The 24,326-nt window shown below is 36.8% G+C and overlaps 1 protein-coding gene and 1 long non-coding RNA gene across 6 annotated transcripts in view; one reads left to right on the forward strand and one right to left on the reverse strand.

Moving 5' to 3' along the window:
• Positions 1 to 24,326, forward strand: part of ITPR1 (inositol 1,4,5-trisphosphate receptor type 1) — a 253,455-nt gene that overhangs the window by 174,522 nt on the left and 54,607 nt on the right. For 2 of the 5 annotated variants that reach the window (XM_039334139.1, XM_039334135.1), the window contains exons 39-42: positions 5,093 to 5,128; positions 9,826 to 9,873; positions 13,674 to 13,806; positions 15,755 to 15,945. In XM_039334139.1, the coding sequence (XP_039190073.1) occupies positions 5,093 to 5,128; positions 9,826 to 9,873; positions 13,674 to 13,806; positions 15,755 to 15,945 (408 nt within the window). The remainder of the gene's footprint in view (positions 1 to 5,092; positions 5,129 to 9,825; positions 9,874 to 13,673; positions 13,807 to 15,754; positions 15,946 to 24,326) is intronic. The other 3 variants (XM_039334137.1, XM_039334138.1, XM_039334136.1) reach the window with 2 other exon arrangements.
• LOC120304040 lies at positions 1,796 to 17,840 on the reverse strand. Its single transcript, XR_005555592.1, has 3 exons — positions 17,363 to 17,840; positions 12,755 to 12,838; positions 1,796 to 2,598 (listed from the first exon to the last, which is right to left on the reverse strand). It is a non-coding gene; the product is annotated as an uncharacterized LOC120304040 (long non-coding RNA).

Below are 24,326 nucleotides of genomic sequence, written 5' to 3' on the forward strand. Positions count from 1 at the left end.
TTTCATGTAAGTCAGTTCCAAAGGCAATTTAGCAATTTGATTAATTAATTTAATCTTTAAACTTATTTTTGCAGTCAAAACCATAATAGATCCTCATTTTTTAAATAAAAAGACTCTTAGTAAGCAACAGTACAGAAACAATGAAGATGGGAATTATCCAATTCTGATAATGTATTTATCAGAGTTTCTGATGAATACATTCTTTTTAATATATATTTGTAAACATTGGGAAAGAATCTCCTTTTTCCCCACCACTAAATCTTATTTAAACATTTAAAATAGATGCATTGGTTCTTAAATAGAACATGCACTGTTCAGCTGCAGTTAATAAAATGTCAAGAAACACAAAATCCTAAAGCAAAACCCAACTCAGCCCTGGATCTGTAGTGTTTCTATAGTAATTTTTTTTTAAAACAAGTTTTATTGTTTTTTTCATTTTACAAACAAGTGCTTAAGAAACAACGTGGTGGCAGGGCAATCAGTTGTCCACAAAACAAAGTCATACTCATAAAGTTCAGATTAAATCATTAAAAACACTCTTTCTTTTCCTTCTAATAACATACTATATTCAAATTGACATATTTCAATACAACTAAATCAATCATAACAATCCTCAATAATCTTTCATCTAAATATATCCACAAATCCAAATCCTGTGTGAAGCTTAACTATTTCAATTACTATATTCCATATTTCTAATCTAAGTACATAGTTAACACTTTGAGTCTCCCCATTACCTTTTTCCTTAACATATTCAATAAACATTTTATTAATATCATTTCTTTTTTTTCTTATTCTTCTTCCATTAAAAAGTGACTATCAGTTCTAATATAAAAACAAAATATTAGTTCAAATCAGAAAAGAAAAAGAACAAAGAAGAAAAAACAAAGACAAAACAAAAAAGAGAAAAAATACCTTTCTATTTCTATTATACTTTATAATCTAACAATCAATCCCTCAATATCTGTATCACATTTCTTTAACCTCCTCCCAAAGTTACTATATCCAAAACATATTAATACATAGACAAACACCTTATTATTAAGTTCAGACCTTTAATTAATTTTTATTCAATCTAACATCTTATTTAACTGTCTTAAGCCATAAATCAATCCATATCTAGTAAGCCTTTTAAACCCATTACATAAAACCTTAAGTCACATTCTTAAATCTTATTCTAGCTTTCCTTTTATGCCAAACAGGTTTCCATAACAACGCCACTATATCAATAAACAAGTCACTTTTTATAGCTTGTAGTATCCTTTGAATCAAACAGAGACGTCCTCTTTTCTGTTTTAGAGACCTAGCTCCTTTGTAAGTAATCCCTTGTTGTTTTGAAAAGTCAAATCTCCACATTTGAAACTGTTGAATGGCCGGCTCAATTATGTCCAACTTTGTAGCTAATAGTTGTTTATCCAAGCTACCACAGTTCTCAGTTCGTTGGGCTTGTCTGTCCATTTCTGTTGGTTTTAGGGTTGTAAGTGGTTTAATTGCAGTCGTTTTTAGTTCCTCGGAGATCTCATCAGCATGCATATGAAGTAGAATGGAATCTTCTTTACCTTTAGTTAATCCTGCTTCTGTTGTTTCTTGGTCCATAGAGTGCTCAGACAAAGTCTGGGAGTCAATTTGTAAATTCAAAGCAGAATTTCTGTTTTTTATTTCCATAGTAAATTCTTTTATTTGCAAACGTATTTCATCAGTAGCTTCGTAATGTTTTTCCAGTATAAGTTTATAGTCAAGTTGAAACAAGGGTTGTTCCATTTCAAAAATAATTAGAAACAGTCTGTATCATTTAGTAGAGGCTGTGTTCAGGGAACATTTAATCAGTGTCCACCCCCACCAGTACAGCTGTTAATTTTCTTTGTATTTTTCCTTTTATGGTAATCTGAAAGTCAAGGTCTGTCTAATCCTCAGAAAAAAGAGAAAGTTGCAATTTTAACTTTTTCCACAAGATGTCCTCAGTACAATGTAAAATCTTCTCCCAGAGACCAGGAATCTCATAAACAAGACCAGGAAACACAGAAAAAAGGATAATTCAAGTCCAATAGCAGATTCAATAGTCACAAAATTTTCCAAGACTCCCCAAGTGAAGGAAAAAAAATAGAAAAAAATCACTTTAAATTAATTCAGTCCATTTAAGCTTCTTTTTCCCACACTCACAAACGCCATTTTCTTAAGAGTAGGGAAATCATTTCAAAAGTGCTCTTTATAGGCACAAAAGAAAAAAGAAACCCAAGAAAGGCAGAAAAAAAGTCTCACCTGGCTCAGCCACGGTGGTTCCTGTGCTTAGATGTTCTTCTGACTTCTGGTTACAGCGGCAAAATGAATGGCCATTTTACTGGCCATTCTTTCCACCATCGGTCCAAAGGAGCAATCTCAGTCTGTGGAAGAAGCTGTCATGGATGAGGATCTCCTCAGCAGTAGCCGCCCCTCCAAGGCAGCTTTTAGACCTGATTAAGGGTCTATAGGCAGCGGAAAATCAGCTGGCGAAGAGAGCAGTCTCCTCGCACAGCTGCGAGTGCCGGGATCCGGAACCGGAAGTCGTTTTTATAGTAATTTTATTAAACATACAATTAGAAAGATGAAAACTAATACAAACTAAAAAAAAGAATAAAAAGAACAAACAGCACATAAAACTTAAAATAGAAATGACATTACCCTTCACAAGTGTAAACAATCACTCTTTATCACTTTTTCTTAAAACACAGCAAATAATCTGTTTTTCCCATCTCCCATCTCTTATCCATACATACATTTTTAAAAGCCTCATTGTTTCCTGATCAGCAAAAGTCCATTAAAGATTGCCAGAATTAACAACATATTTATTTTAATCTTGATAAATAAACCAAATTTAGATTCTTTCCTTTTTGCTTTTAATAATCTTGATCTTTAAGCTCTTCAAATAATGTCTAAGAACTTGATTTATTTTCATTTGATCCTTATCCCTTCTCAAAAAATTCTTCAAGACTTAATAATAATACAATAATAATAATAATAATATAATAATAATAATAAAGTTAAATTAGTTTCTTTTCCAAATCCAATATAAAAAAGATATACAGATCATTTTTGTTTGTTATTTGTATATCCCTTTTAATTACTAAGACATCAGCAGCTTTCATTTGTATATCCAGTGTAGCATTTTTTTCAATATCACTCTTGTAGCCTGTCATTTTTAAATCCACTTTCAAATCCCTCTCATTCTTGTCCAGTATATCTTGTCTCTCTTACATAACATCTTTTACACACAGTTTGTTGTCTTCTACTTGAAAGTATATATCACATAATTAGCAGACATATGTCAGGTACTCATTGAATTGTTTCCCAGGTGTTATGAGAACTATGATACTATAAATTACTTTTATAGCTAGAAGAGTATGTGAAAGTATTTGCCCCTGAAAATTGTAATTAATGATACACTTCTGCATAGCAATAGAGGAATATCTTATTTAACTGAGATTGCTATGAGACTGAAAGGATTTATGGGGCCTTCATTAGCTATAAAAAGGGCTTTAACTATGTTATTTAATAATGTGGAGAACTAGTGTAGTACAGTCAGTCCTTGACTTAGAACCACAATTGAGTCCAAAGTTTCTGTTGCTAACCAAGACAGTTAAGTGAGTTTTGCCCCCATTTTATGACCTTTTTTTCCAGACTTGTTAAGTGAATCACTGCAGTTGTTAAGTTAGTAACATGGTTGTTAAGTGAATCTGGCTTTCCCATTGACTTTGCTTGTCAGAAGGTCGCAAAAGGTGATCATGTGACCCTCCCTCAGCTACTGCAGCTGTCATAAATACATGCCAGTTGCCAAGCATCTGAATTTGATCACATGACCACGGGGATGCTGCAATCATAAGTGTGAAAAATGGTCATGAGTTGCTTTTTTCAGTGCCACTGTAACTTCAAACAGTCATTAAATGGACTATTGGAAATCAAGGACTACCTGTACTATAATTAAGATGTTGAACTAGAATTTGGTAGATCAAACTCATTTTCAGCTAGAGAAACTTCACTGGAAGATTTTGGGCTAGTCTTTCTCTCTTGCCCATTTTATTTCACAGGGTGGTTATTATGATGGATAATGGGAGGAGAGAATGTAAAATAGACTCCCATTAAGTCCTAGAGGAAAAACAAAGCATAAATCTAACAGTTACCGGTAAATAAATAACATCCATCTGACTCCGTGTGTATGTTTCTATACACGTGCATAAATGTACATTATTTATTTATTTATTTATTTATTTATGAGACTTATATACCGCTTTAAGTACAAGCACTCTCTAAGCGGTTTACGCCAGTAAGCAATGTATATATATATTTACATTGCCCCCAACAATCTGGGTCCTTATTTTACCTACCCCGGAAGGATGGAAGGCTGAGTCAACCTTGAGCCGGTGAGATTTGAACCGCTGACCTCCTGAACACAGTCAGCTAAAGTGGCCTGCAGTACTGCACTCTAACTGCTGCGCCACCTCGGCTCATATTTTATACAATTGGTGTATAATAGTCTAAACAATTTTATCACATTTAATATTTAGATTACAGACATAACATTCCATTTATTTAAATACTGATAATGATTGGGGGGGGAATAGCATAGCACAAATTTAGTTAGGGAATATTTCAAAGTTTAATTAATTGGCAATAAAACTAATTTTTCATTCACATCCTGCGCATTGTATACAATTAGATTCACTCAATTACTGGAGGGTGTTCACCATTGAAAAAGGATAATTTGTGGTTAGTTTCTCCCCTATAAAGACTTTCTTTCTAAGTTACTTTAATATGAGGTCTTTGAGCAGATTCATTTATTCACTGAGCAGTGTTTGTAAGTTGTCTCAATCTATACAGTATTTTATCAAACTACTTTCTGTTTACATATGTACACCTGTGGGTACAGGATTTTCTTACTAGAGTATCATTCAAATGAGGACAATAACTACTTATACCTTGTATGTTTTAATTTTTTATGTATATTAGTCATATCAACACTGTACTGTTGTTATTGTTTAATGTTATTTATCTTCACTTGTATGTCTTAGCCATGGATTTAAATGTAAAGTTTTCTGTTTTAATATTTGCTTTTAAATAGCTGCCTAAATCACCTGAAATGGAAAACGATATAGAGGTGTGTCACTTATTCACCTATATTTGTAGAATGCAGAAATATTGGTGATTTTGAGAGTAGCTGTGGTTGAGCATAGATCTATGTTTTGGGGTGTTTGAAATTGTAAATGAATTGTTAGCTATTATTCAGTGATCCTTATATGTTTATCTCTTAGTATTTAACCTACTATGGAGATGACCACTAAAATTAATGAATTAAAATTAATGTACATTATTTAACAAATGTAAAATTATTACAAATTATGCAGTGATAAAACTAGAAATTTAAACCTTAGTGTATGTAAGGGTGTGTGTATTTATTTATCAAAAGTACCACTTCAGATTTATTTTGGCTTATCAGCAATTTCACCCTGAATCTGGGATATTGCAGACATTAATCAGAGTAATTTCCATTCTATCACAATCTTCCAATTATGAATTTGGAGTTTTTAAAAAAGGATTGATTGATGTGCCATAAAGTCATTTTTCAACTCTTGGTGACTATAGAGATCTATCCCTAACCTGTTCTTTCAAGATGCATTCTTATAGCCACTGTAATTGAGTCCATCCACCTTTTTGCTGGTTGTTGTCTTATTCTATTTTCTTCCACTTTCCCACCATTAGAGCTTTTTCTAATAGCTACAAATGTCTAAGCTCTTCTTTTTGTTTTCAAGAAATTTATGTTAAATAATAATACAATATTCATATTCACTTTTACCCCTAGATTATCAGTGATCTTTCCAAAAGCCTGAAATATTTTCTAAAACCCAATTGGAAATTCTGTTTTTGATTCAGACATATGTTAAACTACAGTTCATGTTATATACATGACAGACAATATGTCTCAGGTTTAAGTGCTGTCCTTCAGAAAGTTAAAAAATAAAATTGCTGTCAGTATTAAACTAACTGCATTTTCCCCAAAAGACATATAATGCAAAACTGAAAATAGCTTAAATGAGCTTTCCCTAAACTGATATTCTCTAGATACTATATGTAGTTGTAAATCCAGCAGAAAACAGTCATTCTCAGGCTACTACAAAACTGTTGTATTAACACCAAATATGTAAATCTGGTCTGAAGCTGGGGTAATGAGCAGTCAAGAGTATATTGACCAGAAGGGGAAAAAAGACTTCATATTTAAATCTTAAGGCTGTTAAAGGGCTTATTTATAGGGCTTGCTTTCTGTGTTCTGCAGTAAACAGCCGTTCTGCCTTGCATCTTGTTTGCAATAAATCATAACTCTAAGCCTTCATTGGTATTATGTTCCTGGATGCAGTATTGTGTTTCTAGAGAGAAGAGAATTATAGCTATTTTGGATTTGAAGTCAGGCAGCAAGGCAAGGACTGCATACTCTTCGTCCCAGGAGGAAAATGCTTCAACCGTGAGAGTAAACACTTTATACAGAAATTACTGCAATGCTGTTGGCTGTGGATCAAATTCTTTGCTCCACAACCAAGTTGATATCCAGATGGACCAGATAACACAGATGATTGACCAGTTTTCCAGCAGTTAGGTAGAAGCTTCCACAATAAGTGGATCATTAGATGGATGTACAGCTGGTTGAAAAATCATACCCAACCAATTGCTTGTCGTTGGCTCCACTGGAGAGAAGTTGTCAAATAGTACACTGCAAGTTGCAGTCTAGGTCCCCTGCTGCTCAGTGTTTTTATAAATGTCTATTTCCCATTGGAACATGGGGCCATGACAGAGGCAGAAAAGAAGTCCCTTCTATGCCTACTTGAATCTATACTCATCTGGAACAGGATCTATATATGTGGGCTTGGATGGATTGCCTTCAAGGAACTTCTTTTTGTCTCCATCTCTTTTCTTGAGAATGGGAAAAACTGTGCCAGAATTTATTTTGATTTTTAGCTCACCTTTATTATTTTTATAAATTGTTTCTTCTATTGGAAAAAAAGTTTTGCAGCTTTGCCATGACATCTGGTCAATAGAATATTTTGATTATTTGAAATTCCTGTTCTCCTTCTTCATGACCTTTGGTGATTTTACATTAGAATGTGTATCAAGGCTCATATCTCTTCTTATCAAGCCTTTTGCCCTGCCAAACTTCTTATTTTCAGGCTGGATGGAAAGTTGATTCCTTTCACCTTTTTCCTTTGCTCCTGGGATAGCTCATCTGACTTTTATTTAGCATGTTGTTGTTGTTTTAAAAAAACTACAGATTTCACCATAGTCTCATTTATACCATACCTGTTCTCTTCTGGTATGTTTTTGGAATGTTTATTTTATTTCTTGGATGAACAATGTGCTCATTGACAAAAGTTACATAGAAAAACAGAGAAGGCTAATGCCACTTTAGAAGAATACGGTACGGTAGATATGGTACCATTAGGACAATTGATCTCATCTTTTACCTGAGGCTGAGTTTGCTTATAACAACTTAGTTAATATTTCCATTCCACTCTTGCTATTTTAAGCTACCTGTGATAACCACCCCCTGATCTCCTGACTCCTTTCCATTCCAGAGACTTTCCATTTTCTCATGGGAAGCCACCCAGAACCACTTCGAGAATTAATTGGATCACACCATGAGTTCCTACAAGTGCTCTGCTGTCTTTGTTTCTGTCACTACTATTAGAAAAAGGCTATGCAGATATGTGAAGATCATGGGAAGCAGCAGAAGACACATTAGCCATTTTCTCATTTAATAACGGCCAAATCACCTAACTGGGCAAGTTCTGGCTTCAGTGCCTCCCAAGAATTCTGATCCTTAGAAAAAGGGGAAGTGGATTTGGGTTAGGGACAAAGTTGCAGAAGACAATTTTGGAATGGAGGGAGAGATGAATCCACCTCCCCTACTCTTTTCTATTGTCTGGAGGAAGACACAGTAGAATAACTCAAAATAAATGAATCACCCCTAATTTTGTCAAAGGATTGAATCTCCACCCAGGGGAATTACAACAAAAACATTAATAATAATAGTAATAAAGTTGGAAGAGCCCTTGGAGATCTTCTAGTCCAACCCCCTGCTCAGGCAGGAAACTCTGTCTATACCATTTCAGGCAAATGGTTTTCCAATCTCTTCTTAAAAACTTCCAATATTGGAGCATTCACAACTTTTGGAGGCAGATTGTTCCACTGATTAATTGTTCTAACTGTCAGGAAATTTCTCCTTAGTTTTAGTTTGCTTCTCTTCTTGATTAATTTCCATCCATTGCTTCTTGTCCTGCCTTTAGGTGCTTTGGAGAATAGCTTGATTCCCTCTTCTTTGTGGCAGCCCCTGAGATATTGGAACACTGCTATAATGTCACCACCACCCCAGTCCTTCTCTTCATTAAACTAGACATACCCAATTCCAGCAACCGTTCCTTATATGTTTTAGCCTCCAGTCCCCTAATCATCTTTGTTGCTCTTCTCTGTACTCTTTCTAGAGTCTCAACATCTTTTTTACATCGTGGTGACCAAAACTGGATGCAGTATTCCAAGTATGGCCTTACCAAGACATTGTAAAGTGGTATTAACACTTCACGTGATCTTGATTCTATCCCTCTGTTAATGCAGCCTAGCATTGTATTGGCTTTTTTGGCAGCTGCATTAAAATGAAGAAATAGAAGAGCACAATTTCTTTCATTTCCTCCTGACCAGAGAGTAGAAATAGGAGATCCATTTGCGGCTTCTAGTTCCAGTGGGGAAGTAAGGGCAAAAATAGACAAGGAGGCCAAACAAAATTATTATATGGACACAATAAATGTGATGTCCAGAAAAAAAAAACAATCAAGAATTCGTTGACCAGGAAAAGTAAAAGGCATTAAATCCTGGGGTCTTTATTTTATATGATTTCTATATACTGGTAATTAATTTTTGTATCAGGCAAATGTTCCATACATATATAACATCTTTACAGCAATAAAACTCCTTTGAATCTGATCATCTTCTAATTTCTATCAATCAAAGCTTTACTATAAGCCATGCACTGAATATTAAGCCATAATTTTACATTGTCTTAAAAAAAAACTATAATTCACCCGAGAAATCTTTTAAAAGGTAATCAAGACAACACAAAAACTAGCGTGTCTAGAAAAAAAGTTATAATAAAGGGAGGCTGTCTCTTCAGGCAGAAATTAAATGTTTTTCCATATTTTGAGTAAAGTGAATTGTATGTAAAGTTCAGTGTGTTCCGTGTAAAGTATGTGTTTGCATGGTGATAGCCAATTTTTTTTTGCATTTGCTCTTGTTATGTAAGTTAAACTGTTTTTCTGTATTTTTATGCAAAGCAGCAAACAAACCATGAATGTAAATATTAATACTATCAAAGTTAGATGACGGAAACTTTCAGTAGTTCAGGAGTGGCAATCCTTGAGTTTAAAAAAAATACTGTACTGGTCTCCTAAGAGTAGACCTAATGATGTCCCTGAAAAGCATGAATGATAAAAAAAAGTGGATCTTTTGGTGAGAACTTTAAGGATTGGAGATTTTTAAGGATAAAACTATATCTGGATTTCCTTAAGCATAAGATACCAATTTTCACTTTTATCCTGAAAAATTTTGCCGCTCAAAATTGGCCATATTTTTTGTGGTGGCAATTGAGATCTGAGGGCTACAGACTGCCCAACCCTGCATTTGTTTATCACATGATTTAACCTCCTGTAGTACACAGAGTGATATAACCCACTATATAAGAGCAATACTTATTTATTTAAAATTTATTTAGTATCTCTGTAGTACCAATCTTTAAAAAAATTTCTCCATACTCGCCAGGAGCTTGATCAAAGTCTACCAGAGAGACAGCTTGAAGATCAAAAAAGGGTATGTATCTTTAGCAGTGGATTAAAGATGAATATATTGGATGCTAATTGCGAAAATTGTTTTTTATAATTATTTTAATTAAAGAAAATACATATCTAAAGAATGAGTATTTTCTCTGAAAATGTTATGAAAACAAAAGAAGCTTTGACCAGTTTTTAAAGCTTGGATTGGGCATTTAGAAATTGTTATAGAGCAGGGGTGTCAAACTAGCAGCCCGCAGGTCGGATGTGTCACGCCAAAACCGCGCCTACCCTATTGCCAGCAATGGGGAAAAAGTTATGATACGTCGCGACACGTCACATGATGTTGTGAGTTTGACACCCGTTATAGAGATTCTTAAACAATATTCTCTCTTACTATCTTAAATACTTTACTATTGTGGAATTTTACCAAGATTTGTTGATTTCTGATTTGCTTCATATGATATTGAAAAACAAGACAATCAACTATGTTCCTAAAATCTGTGGGCTGATGAAGTATTTGGTGATGCATTGTTGCTCTGGTTGTATAATGCCTTTACCACGTTAGATTTCAGGGAATGAATTAAAAAAGAAATACTGTAGTAGAGGTAAAATTCCATTTAACTCTGAATGATTGGCACCTTGAATAAACCATAAAATTTGTTCTGTCAGTTGAGCATGGCACAGAGCCCCTCTGTGAGAGAGATGGGTGGTTAATAAGTTTGATAAATAAATAAACAAACAAATAAATGAAATATATTGCATGGAGAATTAGAAACAAAAATATCTTTACAAATTGAATGGCTGAAATCATAATTTAGATTTATTGTAGCAGTATAAAGTGTACGATTCTTTTACATATAACACTAATTTCAGATTTTATCCTTTTGCAGTAGTAATATCTTTCTCATCACAAATGCTTTCTTTTTTCTATGAGGATAAGAATTAAGCTTATCTTCAATGTATATCTCAAATATATGTAGTGATATTATGGTTGCTACTGGTAACAAATACTGTAGCTTTCTTTGAAGCAGAAAGATGACATAGTTGAGGTGCAATTAATTTGCCGGATTTTATTGTTTTCAAATTATACAAATGAAACAACTGATCTCAATAGATAGGTTGGTAGGTAGATAAGTAGATAGATTATTTTATTTTATGTAACCCAAACTGCAGGCAATTGTTAGTTGAATTCAGTTTTTCTCAGGCCTGAAAATTATTATTGTTCAGCTCAGACTATAAGTGTAGCCATGTTCTGTTGTTACATTAATACTGGAGTATTGTCCATTGGTCAAACACAGCTCAAGTAACTGAGCTGAAATTCTTTCTACCTGACTTAAATATTTTTCATCTTTTTTTAAAGGGCAAGTATGTGAAGTGCAGGCAAACCAAATTCAATCTGTGGCACTCCTTTCTCATTGGAGTCAGTAGATTGTGTGAATAAGATCTCTTATTGAAGACAAAATTCATATTACTTTGTTAGTGTTTGAAGAAATACTGCCTGTAATACTTTATATAGTTATTTTTACTCATGATAAAACCAGTACAAACTCTGAGTAATCTATTATCTGTTCCTGTAAAACAGGAGATATACATAAAAATGAAAAATACAAAAATGATTTTTATTTGCAGAATAATATTCTTTATTATAATTAATATTCTCTTCCCTGCTCTCTTAAGAAATTATGTACATATGCCATTTTTAAGCAGCCTATAACTTAATATCTTAAACGTTCAAAGCACATGGAAATAATTATTTCATGTGGATACAAAAAATTATTTCCAGGCTGTTTACTTCTATTATTATTTATTTTATTATTGAGAGTATTTATTTTCCACTTCTTATTAAAGATACTGAATACCTTGGGAGTTAGGGAGAGTGCATTATATTTTAGATTTTTTTTTCTAAAATATATATAATTAGGAATTTATATCACTTTTGTCAAGATTTTCTAAAAGTATAATGTAAAACTGTCTACAATCTGAATGTTCCTTTCTTTATCAGATCTAAAGGGTGATCCTCACTATCAAGATTATTCTAAAAAATAATCTAATTTTGTTAGAACCCAACGGTCTAGACTAGGGGTAGGCAACCTCGGCTCTTTTATGACTCATGGACTTCAACTTTTATGACTCATGGACTTCAAAGTTGAAGTCCATGGGTCATAAAAGAGCCGAGGTTGCCTACCCCTGGTCTAGACATAGTCTTCTAACTCCTTCTTAAAAGCTTCTTTGCCTCTCACTAGGTTTGAATGGGAGAGGCTCATGTGTAACCTCCAACAATCTATTTAGCATTGTTATATTTGAGGAATTAGTTTAAAGGAAATATAGATTCAGTGCTTGGACAAAGCCTGTCAAATTTTGGGATATCATGGGTAGGATCTTTAACTCCTCAAGAAATTTGGATGCGGCTTATTCAAGGATATGTTGTGCAACAAAACTGTGCTTAAGAGCCTTGCTCAAACTGAATTTTCTATGTATTTGAGTTTTGCATAACTCTTAAATTAAAAAAAAACTTTTACAAAAAGTTACCTCGTGCTATCTTGAAATTAGATAAAATTACATGTTAGGAATATTTAGACAGTGTTAAAAGTGCTTCAATCTTGTCAAAGAGTGGGCAATTTTCACCGCTTGCAATGTTGATATATTGAGACTTTGAACTATTCTAATCTGTTCCCCTTTTCACAGCAACAGTTCACTAGAGCAGGGCTGAACCTGCCAGTAGTGGCTGTGTCGAGAGCAGTGGCTCATCTGGTGGGGGTGATGGACCATAAAATGAGACAAAACACAAATGTACTCTGATTCTATCCTGCAGGTTTATTATTGACAGGGGAAAACAGCTCTTCCCTTTTTTTTCAGAAATTAATAACAAGACAAAAAAGAAACAATATTTATTATTAGATCTATAGTGGTAACTTTACCTGCTTGGATTCCTTCTAATATCACTTCTCCAAGTTGAGATATTTGGATGGGATTCTCTTTTTGGCAATCATCTCTGCAATATTCTGTAAAACAAGAAAACTGTTTGCCAGCATATGCAGCTGCTGAAAAATTAAAGGAAAAATGCTTCTCAGAAGGCAACAAGTGTACACTAAAAATTTTACTTGCTTAGTGTTGTATTTGTAGACTGTTCTAATATTAATGGTTGTCATTGTCCTTATAGAGGTAGGAAAGAAGGAGATAGGAAAGGGCCTACGGTGTCCATTTCCTATCATGTATCATTTCTGTTGAAATATTTGCATTTCTTGATCCACCTTTTCAAAATTTAAGAAATTGTATGCTAGGTTGTAATTATCTGAATTTAAAAGTTAATATAACTGAATTAGGAAATTCCTAGGTAAAGGAACCCATTCAATTTACTTCACTGATAGAGACATAAGATGCACAGATACTTTATTTCATGATAAGATGATAAGAACCATCTTTCTGGAAGTCTAAGATGGGAAAATTTACATTATGTATACTTTCAATAATTTTAACCAGTCACAGAACTATAATATAGTTAGTTTCATAAATATTTGAGGGCTATTTTCAGTTGTGTCCTATATACAATTTTCACTGGCTCTTTCCATGATTCATTCATATTAGAATATGTTTTTTTTAGTATAAAGCCACTTACTTGTAGCATTCATAAAAGTATCTGAAGATCTAGAGATAACATTTTTAAATGAGTATAGGTACATAATATTTCTGTTTTTTATATACATTTATATCTCTTCTTCACAATCTTGTTTCTGTTGTGTTTCTGACCAGCTGAAATCCAATTTTACTATTTTTGTTGACTTTGGCTCACTTTTTCCATTCATCATGTGTTTCTGTCTTTCAATATCTTTAATTAAGGGGGAGGCTCTGAGACAGGTATTGGTAAATCGTTACTATGGGAACATCAGAAGTGGAGGAAGACGAGAGAGCCTCACCAGCTTTGGCAATGGCCCTTTATCTCCTGCAGGGCCCAACAAACCTGGAGGAGCAGGTAGGATATTTTGAATGCTTCTTGATAACTTGTGAAACTGGCATGTTGGCTGACAGTCTCAGCTTTCAGCAGGTGTTTTTCATTCTCTATTACCTCTCTGTCACTGAAAAAGTTGTCTCCTGAATTAATTCTTAAAGTATTGGAAATTGGTCTGTTCATTAATTTCCTCTCCCATCCTGCCTTTTCCCTCCTAATTTATTGTACAATTTATTATACATGCATCTTACTAGTGTGGAACTTATTGATATTCATAACTTTCTTGGTACAGTCTCTTTATTAAAATCAGTATATATATATATATATGAACCACCCATCTCTCTATGTTATTTATTAAATATTAACATTTATTAGAGAAACAAAAAAAGCAAAAACCAAATAACCCATTTGTGTAGTGGGTAATGTCCTTGGATAGAAACCAGGAGGCTGTAAGTTGTAGTTCTCCTTTAGTATAGAAACCAGCTGGGTGACTTTGGGCCAATCCCGCTCTCAGATCAATGCACCACAAGGGGTTGTTCTTGTGGGGAAAACAGCTGGTATGTACACCATCTGGCTTTGACCGATAATTGAGAAGATTTTTGTGCATAGGCTTTAGCAATAAATCAGTTTCATTGAACCTTCATGTATGGATCTTAGCTTTCATGCCTGATGTGCACTTATGAGCAGTTGCGGCATTACTGGTTGCCATTTTTAAGCAAATCTTGAACAGTTGTCAGGTGCAATATCATGTGATTACCATTTACAACTTCCTGTCTCCTTCCCTATTGACTTTGCATATTGGAAGCTGGCATTGAATGATGTAAATGGCAATCACATGACTGTGGGATACAATGCCATTTGGAATTGTGAGCTGGTTGCTAAGCACCCAAATCATGATTACATGATGATAGGCAATTCTGAGGACTGCTCATAATAGCAATAGTACTTAGATTTATACACCACTTCATAGTGCACTATGAAGCTTTACAGCCCTCTCTAAGCAGTTTATAGAGTCATCATATTTTCCCCAACAATCTGGGTCATCATTTTACCAATCTCAGAAAGATGGAAGGCTGAGTCAACCTTGAGCTGATTAGGATCGAACTCCTGGCTATGGGCAGAGTTTGCCTGTAATATTGCATTCTAACCACTGCAACACTACAGCTCATAAGCCTTCAAGGCCATCATAACTTAGAACAGTCCCTGACAATGTCATTAAAGGAGGACTATATGTAATGACAGATCTGATCTAAGGAAAAATGTGGGACAGCTAAGAGATTATAATTTTCAATATTTGTAGTGCAAATTGCAGTGCACATTGTCCACTGATATCTCTGCATTAAAGAATAAAACAAGAGGTGATATACATGGAGAGACCACATGGGTACAAACAATAATCTTTGTAAATTCTGATCAGTAATATATATTCTAACAACCCCAAATGACATATATTTTTATTGTATTTAACCAACTTGTAAATTTTTCAGGTTTAAAGGAGAACAGGAATTAATATTGTTTGTGTCACCACAGTGATTAATTGATTATACTAGTTTGCGTGTAATAATATAAATTCTCTGGGTGGTCTATAATAGCATCTGAACTAGCTTTTTTAGAAAAGTTTTGTAGACTTTTTCAAATAGTTTTAATTACATTAAAATTATTCCTGGTGTAGTAATTTATGATTGTTTTACAACAGTTATGAAACCATTATGACATTGTTTCTATTTATAATGCTATCACATTTGAGCTCCTTGAGGTTGGAAAGAATATTAAAAAATAAATAACATTTCTAATAACACCGTAACTTGCTAACACTATAAAGAGCAAAGCATGCTAGTGCAAAGCAGACAATAAACCAGAACATATTCACAGTTGAAACTTTCTTTGCTTGCTTTAATTATTTGAATGAAAGTGACATTTTTTTTAATGTTGAGAAACTCAAATGGCTTTATTTGTTTGTTTCTTTTTGTAGGAGGTGGATCAGGATCCAGTTCAACAAACCGTGGTGAAATGAGTTTGACAGAAGTCCAGTGTCACTTGGATAAGGAAGGAGCATCCAACCTAGTTATAGACCTCATCATGAATGCCACTAGTGATAGAGTTTTCCATGAAAGCATCCTGTTGGCTATTGCCCTACTGGAAGGTGGCAACACAATTATACAGGTAGGAAAAGTACTCCCATGCTTCTGTTTTGAATCTGCAGAAAAAAAACAAAACAAAACCAAGAAGCAGGGTTCTGCTAGTTAGAGATCTGTCAGTATATTTGGAATCTTGTATGAATTCTCAGAAATGGCTGCCATGGGAGTATCAATGGCCAAGAAATATCTTTACTCAAAGTCAGGGTAGGGTACCCTGTTGTCCCCAAATTCTGGTCTTAGTCTGGCATCAAACCCAATGAAAACTACCAGACACGGTCTGCAGGATTGATTTCCTTTTATTGAAGCACTTCAGCAAAAGGGGTCCCAGCCAGCAAAATGTCAGGACCCAGAACAAAGGGTTCAACAAGCTTTTATATAGTTTTTCAAGGCAGGATAAAGAAACATTGTCTAATAGCTTTTTGAAAGTTATCGAAAGGGTCCTCTATAGGTTCCACGCCATCCCTATTTCTAATAAACACTTCAAAGATTATCTAATAAGTATTCTATTGGCTCTGCTTCAACCCTATTCCTAAAAAGTTAACTAATAGGCATCCTAGAAGCCTTTTAGTATTTTTTTTTATTGGCTCTGTCTGAGCTTCATTCCTTCTCTTAGCAATATGTCTTGTATGATATTCCTGACAGTCAGCTCTTGTTTTTATATTGAAAGGGGCCCCACCAGTCCACACGCCCTCTTCCTTTATCTTTGTTATGCAGGCTTTGCAAACATACATCTCCTCCCTTTCCTCTGAGTTCATGCCATAACCCTATATTTTTTACAGCAAATGGCCCATCGACCTTTTTTCCAGTCTTTCAGTCACCATAGTTTATGTTTTTTTAGGAGCCCTACACCATATTTATTTTTATTTTTGTCCCTTCAAGTCAGTATTGACTCCTGGTGACTGCCTGGATTAGTCCTTTCAGTATTCTTGGCAAGATTTTGCAAGTAGTTTGTTGTTGCTTATTTCTTACAGTTGAGAGAGAGCGACTGACCCAAGGCCACTCATCTGACTTGGGATTAGAATTCACAGTCTCCTGGTTTGGGGCAGTTCAAGTCTCACTGGCTCAAGGTTGACTCAGCCTTCCATCCTTCCGAGGTTGGTAAATGAGGATCCAGATTGTTAGGGACAACATGCTGATTCTGTAAACCACTTAGAGAGGGCTGTAAAGCACTGTGAAGAGGTATATATGTCTAAATGCTATTGCCATTGCTATTCTAGCCTGGTGCCTTAATCACTACATCAAACTGACTCTTTGTTAAGAAATAGCATTTTTAAACATTATTCATTCATTTATGGTACCTATCTCACAAACACTATTAATAATACATACAATATGTTAAATCACTAAAAAAATAATATTAGCAAAGAATTAAAAGCAACAATGGCCACTTAGAATGAATCTAGCTAAACAATAGACTGAAACTTTTCAATGGGCCAACTCACCTGTCAATCTCCTGGCCCTGGAACACATCCAGGTCTTCATCAGTTTACAAAGGGCTAGCAGAGCCCGGGCCAATCTATCTCAGGTGGTATGATGCTGCAGAGTGCAGGCACCACAACAAAATATCATACTTCCAGGGTCCCATAAGATGTCATTCTTTAACTGAAGGATCCATTGCACGCTCCTCCGGTCAGAGAAACTGGGATAGGTAGAAACAACCATGGAAAAGGGGTCCTGCAAATATCTGAACTCCTTGGAAGGCTTTATAGGCGACCCATAGTACCTTGAATTCCACCCGAAAGCACACTAACACAGTTCACACGGCAGAGATGTGCTCATAACTGTATTCTGTATTCTGGACTAGCTGCAACTTTTGGATAGTCTTCAAGGGCAGTCTTACATAGAGCTCATTGCAATAAACTACTCTGCAGATGTCTAAGCCATGTTTTTAAGACGAGTCTAGAGCAGTGATGGCGAACCTTTTAGAGACTAAGTGCCCAAAAACCGCCCCTGCCTCCCCTCCCACCCCACTCCGTGCCCCGCCCACTCCACCCCCGCTCCCCTGCAAGGCCACCCACTGCCTCCACGGCCCACTGCAGTAGATCGCCCAAGCGGCCCGCAGCACCGTGGTAGCCATGCCCTCGGCCCGTGCCCCACAGCATCATCTGTGTGTGACCGGGCATGAGGGCGGAGTCTGCCTGGCTGCTATGTGCTTGGCTGTGTTGCTCCACGCGGTCCACGCCAGGGGTGACTCTCCTCCAGGGGGGCTGCTGATGAGAAGGGGGCTGTGGGGAGAGGCAGGGCTGGGGTGACAATGCGCGTGCCCACAGAGAGGGCTCTGAGTGCTGCCTCTGGCATGCATGCCATAGGTTTGCCACCACTGGCCTAGAGAGTCACTTGTCTGAAATGGTACAGGTTCTCCTACTTGAGCAGGGAGCTGGGCTAGAAGACCTCCAAGGTCCGTTCCAGCTCTATCCTATCCTATCCTATCCTATCCCATCGTGTAACATGAGCAATGCCAGGAAGAGCTGCAAGTGTTACACTTTGCATAAAAGCCCTCTTTGCCAGGGCTGCCATCTGCTTTTTAAACAGAAATCTTGACTTTAGAAAGATCTCCAAATTGCATACCATTTCTTTCCGGGCTAGTACAACTCAGTCTAGAATCCACAATCCCCAAAACTCAGTTTGGGCACTATTGAGCTAATTTCCCATCCACATTCTTATGTTCTCCAGTCTCTGAGACAGAACCTGCGTAACATCACTTGTTTGATCCAGGATAGAGATGTATCATCAGCATAATAGCTGATAATAGCTCATTCCATGTCATCAGAGTTCCATATTTAAACATGAATCCTTGGGCTATGCTGTATTTTAAATGAATAGCAATAGCATTTAGACTTATATACCACCCCACAGTGCTTTACAGCACTCTCTTGGTTTACAAAGCTATCATATTGCCCCCAATAATCTAGGTCCTCATTTTATTGAACTTGAAAAGATGACAGGCTGAATCAACCTTGAGTCTCATCAGAATCAAACTCCAATCTGTAGGCAGAGTTTGCCTGCAATACTGCATTGTAACTACTGAGCCACTAGGGTGTAATTCTTGTTAATGTTGTAACAAGTTGTCCAATATTTAATTTAAAGTGAAAAACATCAAAAGATAAATTAAACAGGTAAGAACAGAACCACCTAGGACTGGAATCATAGAGACTCGAACATAAAAGGAGGACATCATATCAAAGCCAAAAGGTCATAGAGAGCTAGAGAGTTAAAGTACTTTGTTTTGGTAGAGGGGAAATTATTAATGATTTTTATGAGAAGTGTAGGCAATGGACATCAGGGAGGAGATAGTCAAAGCCAGAATTAGCGGAATGAAAGTCAACACAATTAAACTAAGCAGCAGATTCCAGAAAGTTAAAAGTAAATAGCATAGGTCAATATAGAGAATAAAGATGACAGTGGAATCTTTCCAGAAGAACAGGAGCCAGAGAGAAAGGAGAAGTTAATAATTTGGAATAGTGGAGTTATAGCAGCAAGGTAAGGCTTAATTAGAACTTGAGATAAGAAAAATGTAAGAGAAAGAAATTTGATAGATAGGAGTGTTATTTAAGCAACCTTCAATTTTTTTTTCTGTTCCAAAACATTAAAAACAAATCTATTCTCTTTCTTCCCCTCATCTCTATATGTAGAAGACCAGCTACACTGCTTATTCTCCCCCAGCCCCTGGCCCAGACCTAACTAGAGGAGTCTTAAAACCTATTTTGCAACCTGATAAAAGCCCAGTTACCTCAAGTTACACAGTATACTGGTCTTCTCTTCTTGAGCATCATCCATTCCTATAATATTGTAGCTAGAAGAGATGGGTAAGCAATAGCATTTGGGTGATGAGCAGCATGCAGACTCACTTCAGGGAGCTGATATGACTTTCCTGAGGCAGAAGCCCAGAATAAGCAAAATGAAAACCCTCTGCTGACTTTCAGCTACCAAACAACTAACTAGCTCCTGTTGATGGTAGTCAAGTTATAAAACAGCTGAACAAGATACCAAGGGTGTAAAAAGGAGGGGAAAAGAGAATTTATAGCAAACCTATTCAGTTTTAGCTTTAAGTTTAATTGTTTTTAGTTTTTGATGTAATCATAGTCCAATCTTCTGCTCTATAGGTATAAACGAAATACAATTCTCCAAGCTAATTAAAATGGCTTCATGAAATGAGATTTGCCCAAGTAATTAATGTACAAATGTTAGAGGATCCCAAAAAATTAGGACAGAACAGCACAGGACTTCCTTCTTTTTAATGTAACTTTTTTTCAGCATGTAAATCAGCTACAGGTGGATTCAGGTTAATCCCTATAAGGATTAGTCCTTGATAAGCAGGAAGAGCCAGGCTTTTTTAAAACAAGGTCATGTCATTTTTTTTTAACACAGGAATCAACAAGGATGTTATATAACTTCTATTTATATTCAATTGGCTAGTAGCTGCAGGCATACAAGAGAAGCGAAGGAAGGAATTTAATGAGCTCTGAGGGTTTGCTCACCTTCTCAAGCTGGTAGAGACAGCTTGAGATCTTTCGGTCGGCTTTTTTTTTTATGCGTCAGCAAATGAAGCTAGTGGGTGGTGTGGGTAGGTGGACTGACTGGTTGCCATGGTTTTCTTCAGTCCCCTTTTCTCTGCTGTCTCTTCCAAAAAAAAAAATATTTTAAAGGGTTGCTGACTTCCAGGAGCCAGTAAAACGTCCTTGTTCTCACACCCACATACGAATCCTTCATTCAGGAAGGAAGTAGGATGTGTCTTTCTTCCCTGTACTGATAATGTGTGGTTTAAAGGCTCACTATACTTCTGTGGGTGTGTTTGCTGCAGCTGTGTTAAAATGTGTGAAGAAAGTGGTACTTTTTAAAAATATATTGAAATTGTAGCCCCAAGACTCCCACAGACCCAAAACCATCTGCTTGTTCTGCTACATTTTTAATCAGGGCAAGAATAAAAAGCAGAACTTGTGATACTACCTGTAATTTTTGCACATAATCTCTCCCCCCCCACACAAACTTTGTTCACTTGAAATCATCTTCCCTTTTCTACACTTGCTCTGGATGTTTGTCTCTAATATAAAGCAGGGAGCTAATTAGCCTTTTGGTTTACAGACACCCATCTCATGCAAGAAAATTTCAGATATCAAGTGGTACCCATGGCCCATTTGACAGTGTAGATTGCTCCCAGTGGAAGAAAACTAGTAACTCTGGCCTCAGTTCTGAAGATTGATTTGTCACAACATAACTAATACTGGACTGTATGTGAAGATTACAGTCTCTAATTATGGGTAATCTATTGATGCTTCTAGTTATTTTAAAATCAGATTGTAGTTCCCTGTCCTAACTATTAAGGAACAAAAGAGAAATCCCTTACCAAACTTCTTGCTGGCTGTGGAAGCTGCCTTGCAACAAATCCATCCATCCATCCATCCATCCATCCATTTATTTATTTATTTATTTATTTATTTATTTATTTATGAGAGTTATATACCGCTTTAAGTACAAGCACTCTCTAAGCGGTGTACACCAGTAAGCAATGTGTATATATATATATATATATATGTTTTCTGAGGTTTTCGCGGGTATTTGTATATAGGTCTTTGGTTGTTCGGGTTTTCTCCCGCGTAAAATTGGAAGTGTCTTGGCAACGTTTCGACGAAGTCACATTCGTCATCTTCAGGCTGGTGTTTTTAGCTTCTTGCTTTGAGCAGCAATGTGTGGTTTTAGCTGTTTCTTCCTTTTAACTGCCAGTGAGGGTATGAACTGATTGGATGGGAGCTTGGCTGTGTTCTGATTGGGTGGAGGTGTGTTCTGATCACAAACCCAAACTCTGGCTCAGATATGTAGACGACACCTTCATAATCTGGCCACATGGGAAAGAAAAACTGGACAACTTCCTCACACACCTCAACAGCCTACACCCCAAAATACAGTTCACCATGGAAACAGAAGCTAACAACCAACTTCCCTTCCTGGATGTCTTAGTCTACAAGAAATCCAATGGCTCCCTAGGACACACCATCTACCAGAAGAAAACACACACAAACCGCTATCTGCACGCTCTCTCACACCACCACCCAGCACAGATCAACTCTGTAGCCAAGACACTCATCTCCAGAACAAAACGCTTAGCTGACGAACAACACCTAAAACCCGAACTACACACTCTCACCAATGTACTAACATCCAATGGATTCCATAGAAATAAGATTACAAACCTAATCCAAAAAGAAACCCCCACTAAAATCCAAGACAAAGAACAAGAAAACGGCAAAGCCCTCCTCCCATACATAAAAGGCACCACAGACAGAATCAGTAAGATCCTCCATAAACACAACATCAAAACAGCATTCTGCACAAACAGAAAAATATCCACCATCCTTAGAAACCCCAAAGATAAAATTGAATTAGAAAATCAAGGAGTATACGAAATCCCATGCACCACTTGTCCCACCACATACATCGGACAAACCAACAGAAGAATAAGTGCACGCATTGAAGAACATAAGAACTCAGTCAAAAAAGAGGAACCAACATCTTCCCTGGTCCAACACCTTAAAGCCACAGGACATGAAATTGACTTTAAAAATACCAGAACCATTGCCAAAAGTGAACATTTTAATAACAGAATAATCAGAGAAGCCATCGAGATAGAAAAACGCCCACACAGCATGAACAAGCGAGATGATACCTCCCGCCTACCAGCCATTTGGAAACCTGCCCTTATTGACAAACGACTCCCTAACCCCAAAATCTTAAACCCCTCTGCAACTCAGACTAACCTGAGCACAACCAAACAGAACACTCCCCCAGCCAATCAGAGCACAGCCAAGCCCCTAACCATTCAGAACACACCTCCACCCAATCAGAACACAGCCAAGCTCCCACCCAATCAGTTCATACCCCCACTGGCAGTTAAAAGGAAGAAACAGCTAAGACCACACATTGCTGCTCAAAGCAAGAAGCTAAAAACACCAGCCTGAAGATGACGAATGTGACTTCGTCGAAACGTTGCCAAGACACTTCCAATTTTACGCGGGAGAAAACCCGAACAACCAAAGACCTATATATATATATATATATATATATATACATATATACATACATACATACATACATACATACATACATACATACATACACATATATATATATATATATATATATATATATATATATATTAGAAATAAAAACAAAAATGCGACTCTTGGGGGTATTCATATTGTCAAAATAATGATCACCAAGAGAATATCTATCAAAAATAGAATTTAATCCACCAAGCTTTCGTCAAATACATTTGACATCGTCAGGGTTAAAAGGCAAACGCCGGGAGAAGTCTTATATACAGTTGTTTAATGCCTGTTTCCGGCTCCTGGAGCGTGTCATCGGCCCCAGCTGATCGAGTTGAGTCTCAAGCGCACGCCCCACATCAGCATCTATCCTCTTTCCATTGCTAATTTGCATTCTGTCATACGTTACTCCGTTAGCTGTTTCAGAGTTGGGGGTCAGGATCTTTTTGTCTCCCCTGCTCATAACTCCCCCACCATCCCACACACGGCTTCCCTTAGGGAGCGGGGGTGGGTAATTATTTAAATTGCTTCCAATATCCCTGCAAGCCCCAAGACCACTTTGATCTTGTTTATCTATCCCTCGGGGTTGTAACGCAGGCTCATAGTCACCACCCATGCTATTCCTCCTCCCCTCCTCCTTCCCGTGAGTTCTCCTAAATGATCTACTGTTCGTTTCCACGCTCTCTCCCTTGCGCACACTCAAGATGTTTTCTGCCATTGTCCCATTGTCAGTGCCTTGTTGTTCCGTCCATTGTCGGTAAGCACCATTCCCACTCATCCCCAATTCTCCATTCTCACTCCGTACGGGGCTCTTCCCCTTTAATTGCAGTCGCTGTTTCACTCCGCAGCTTTGTGTTGAGAATGTCAGAGGGGGGTGCCTTCCTCTGCTCGACTGCGACCGGGTTATCATAATGTGCCTGGTAGTATCTCATCGTCCTCGTTAGGCTTTATTATATTCCGTTTTCCTTCCGGTTCAAGTGGGGCTTGAGGAACCGGAAGGAAAATGGAATATAATAAAGCCTAACGAGGACGATGAGAACGAGGATGAATCCCCCTTTGAGGATACTACCAGGCACATTATGATAACCCGGTCGCAGTCGAGCAGAGGAAGGCACCCCCCTCTGACATTCTCAACACAAAGCTGCGGAGTGAAACAGCGACTGCAATTAAAGGGGAAGAGCCCCGTACGGAGTGAGAATGGAGAATTGGGGATGAGTGGGAATGGTGCTTACCGACAATGGACGGAACAACAAGGCACTGACAATGGGACAATGGCAGAAAACATCTTGAGTGTGCGCAAGGGAGAGAGCGTGGAAACGAACAGTAGATCATTTAGGAGAACTCACGGGAAGGAGGAGGGGAGGAG

Source organism: Crotalus tigris, unplaced genomic scaffold (genome assembly GCF_016545835.1).
Source record: "Crotalus tigris isolate CLP2741 ecotype Arizona unplaced genomic scaffold, ASM1654583v1 scf7180000017625.6296891, whole genome shotgun sequence".
Lineage (NCBI taxonomy): Eukaryota > Metazoa > Chordata > Lepidosauria > Squamata > Viperidae > Crotalus > Crotalus tigris.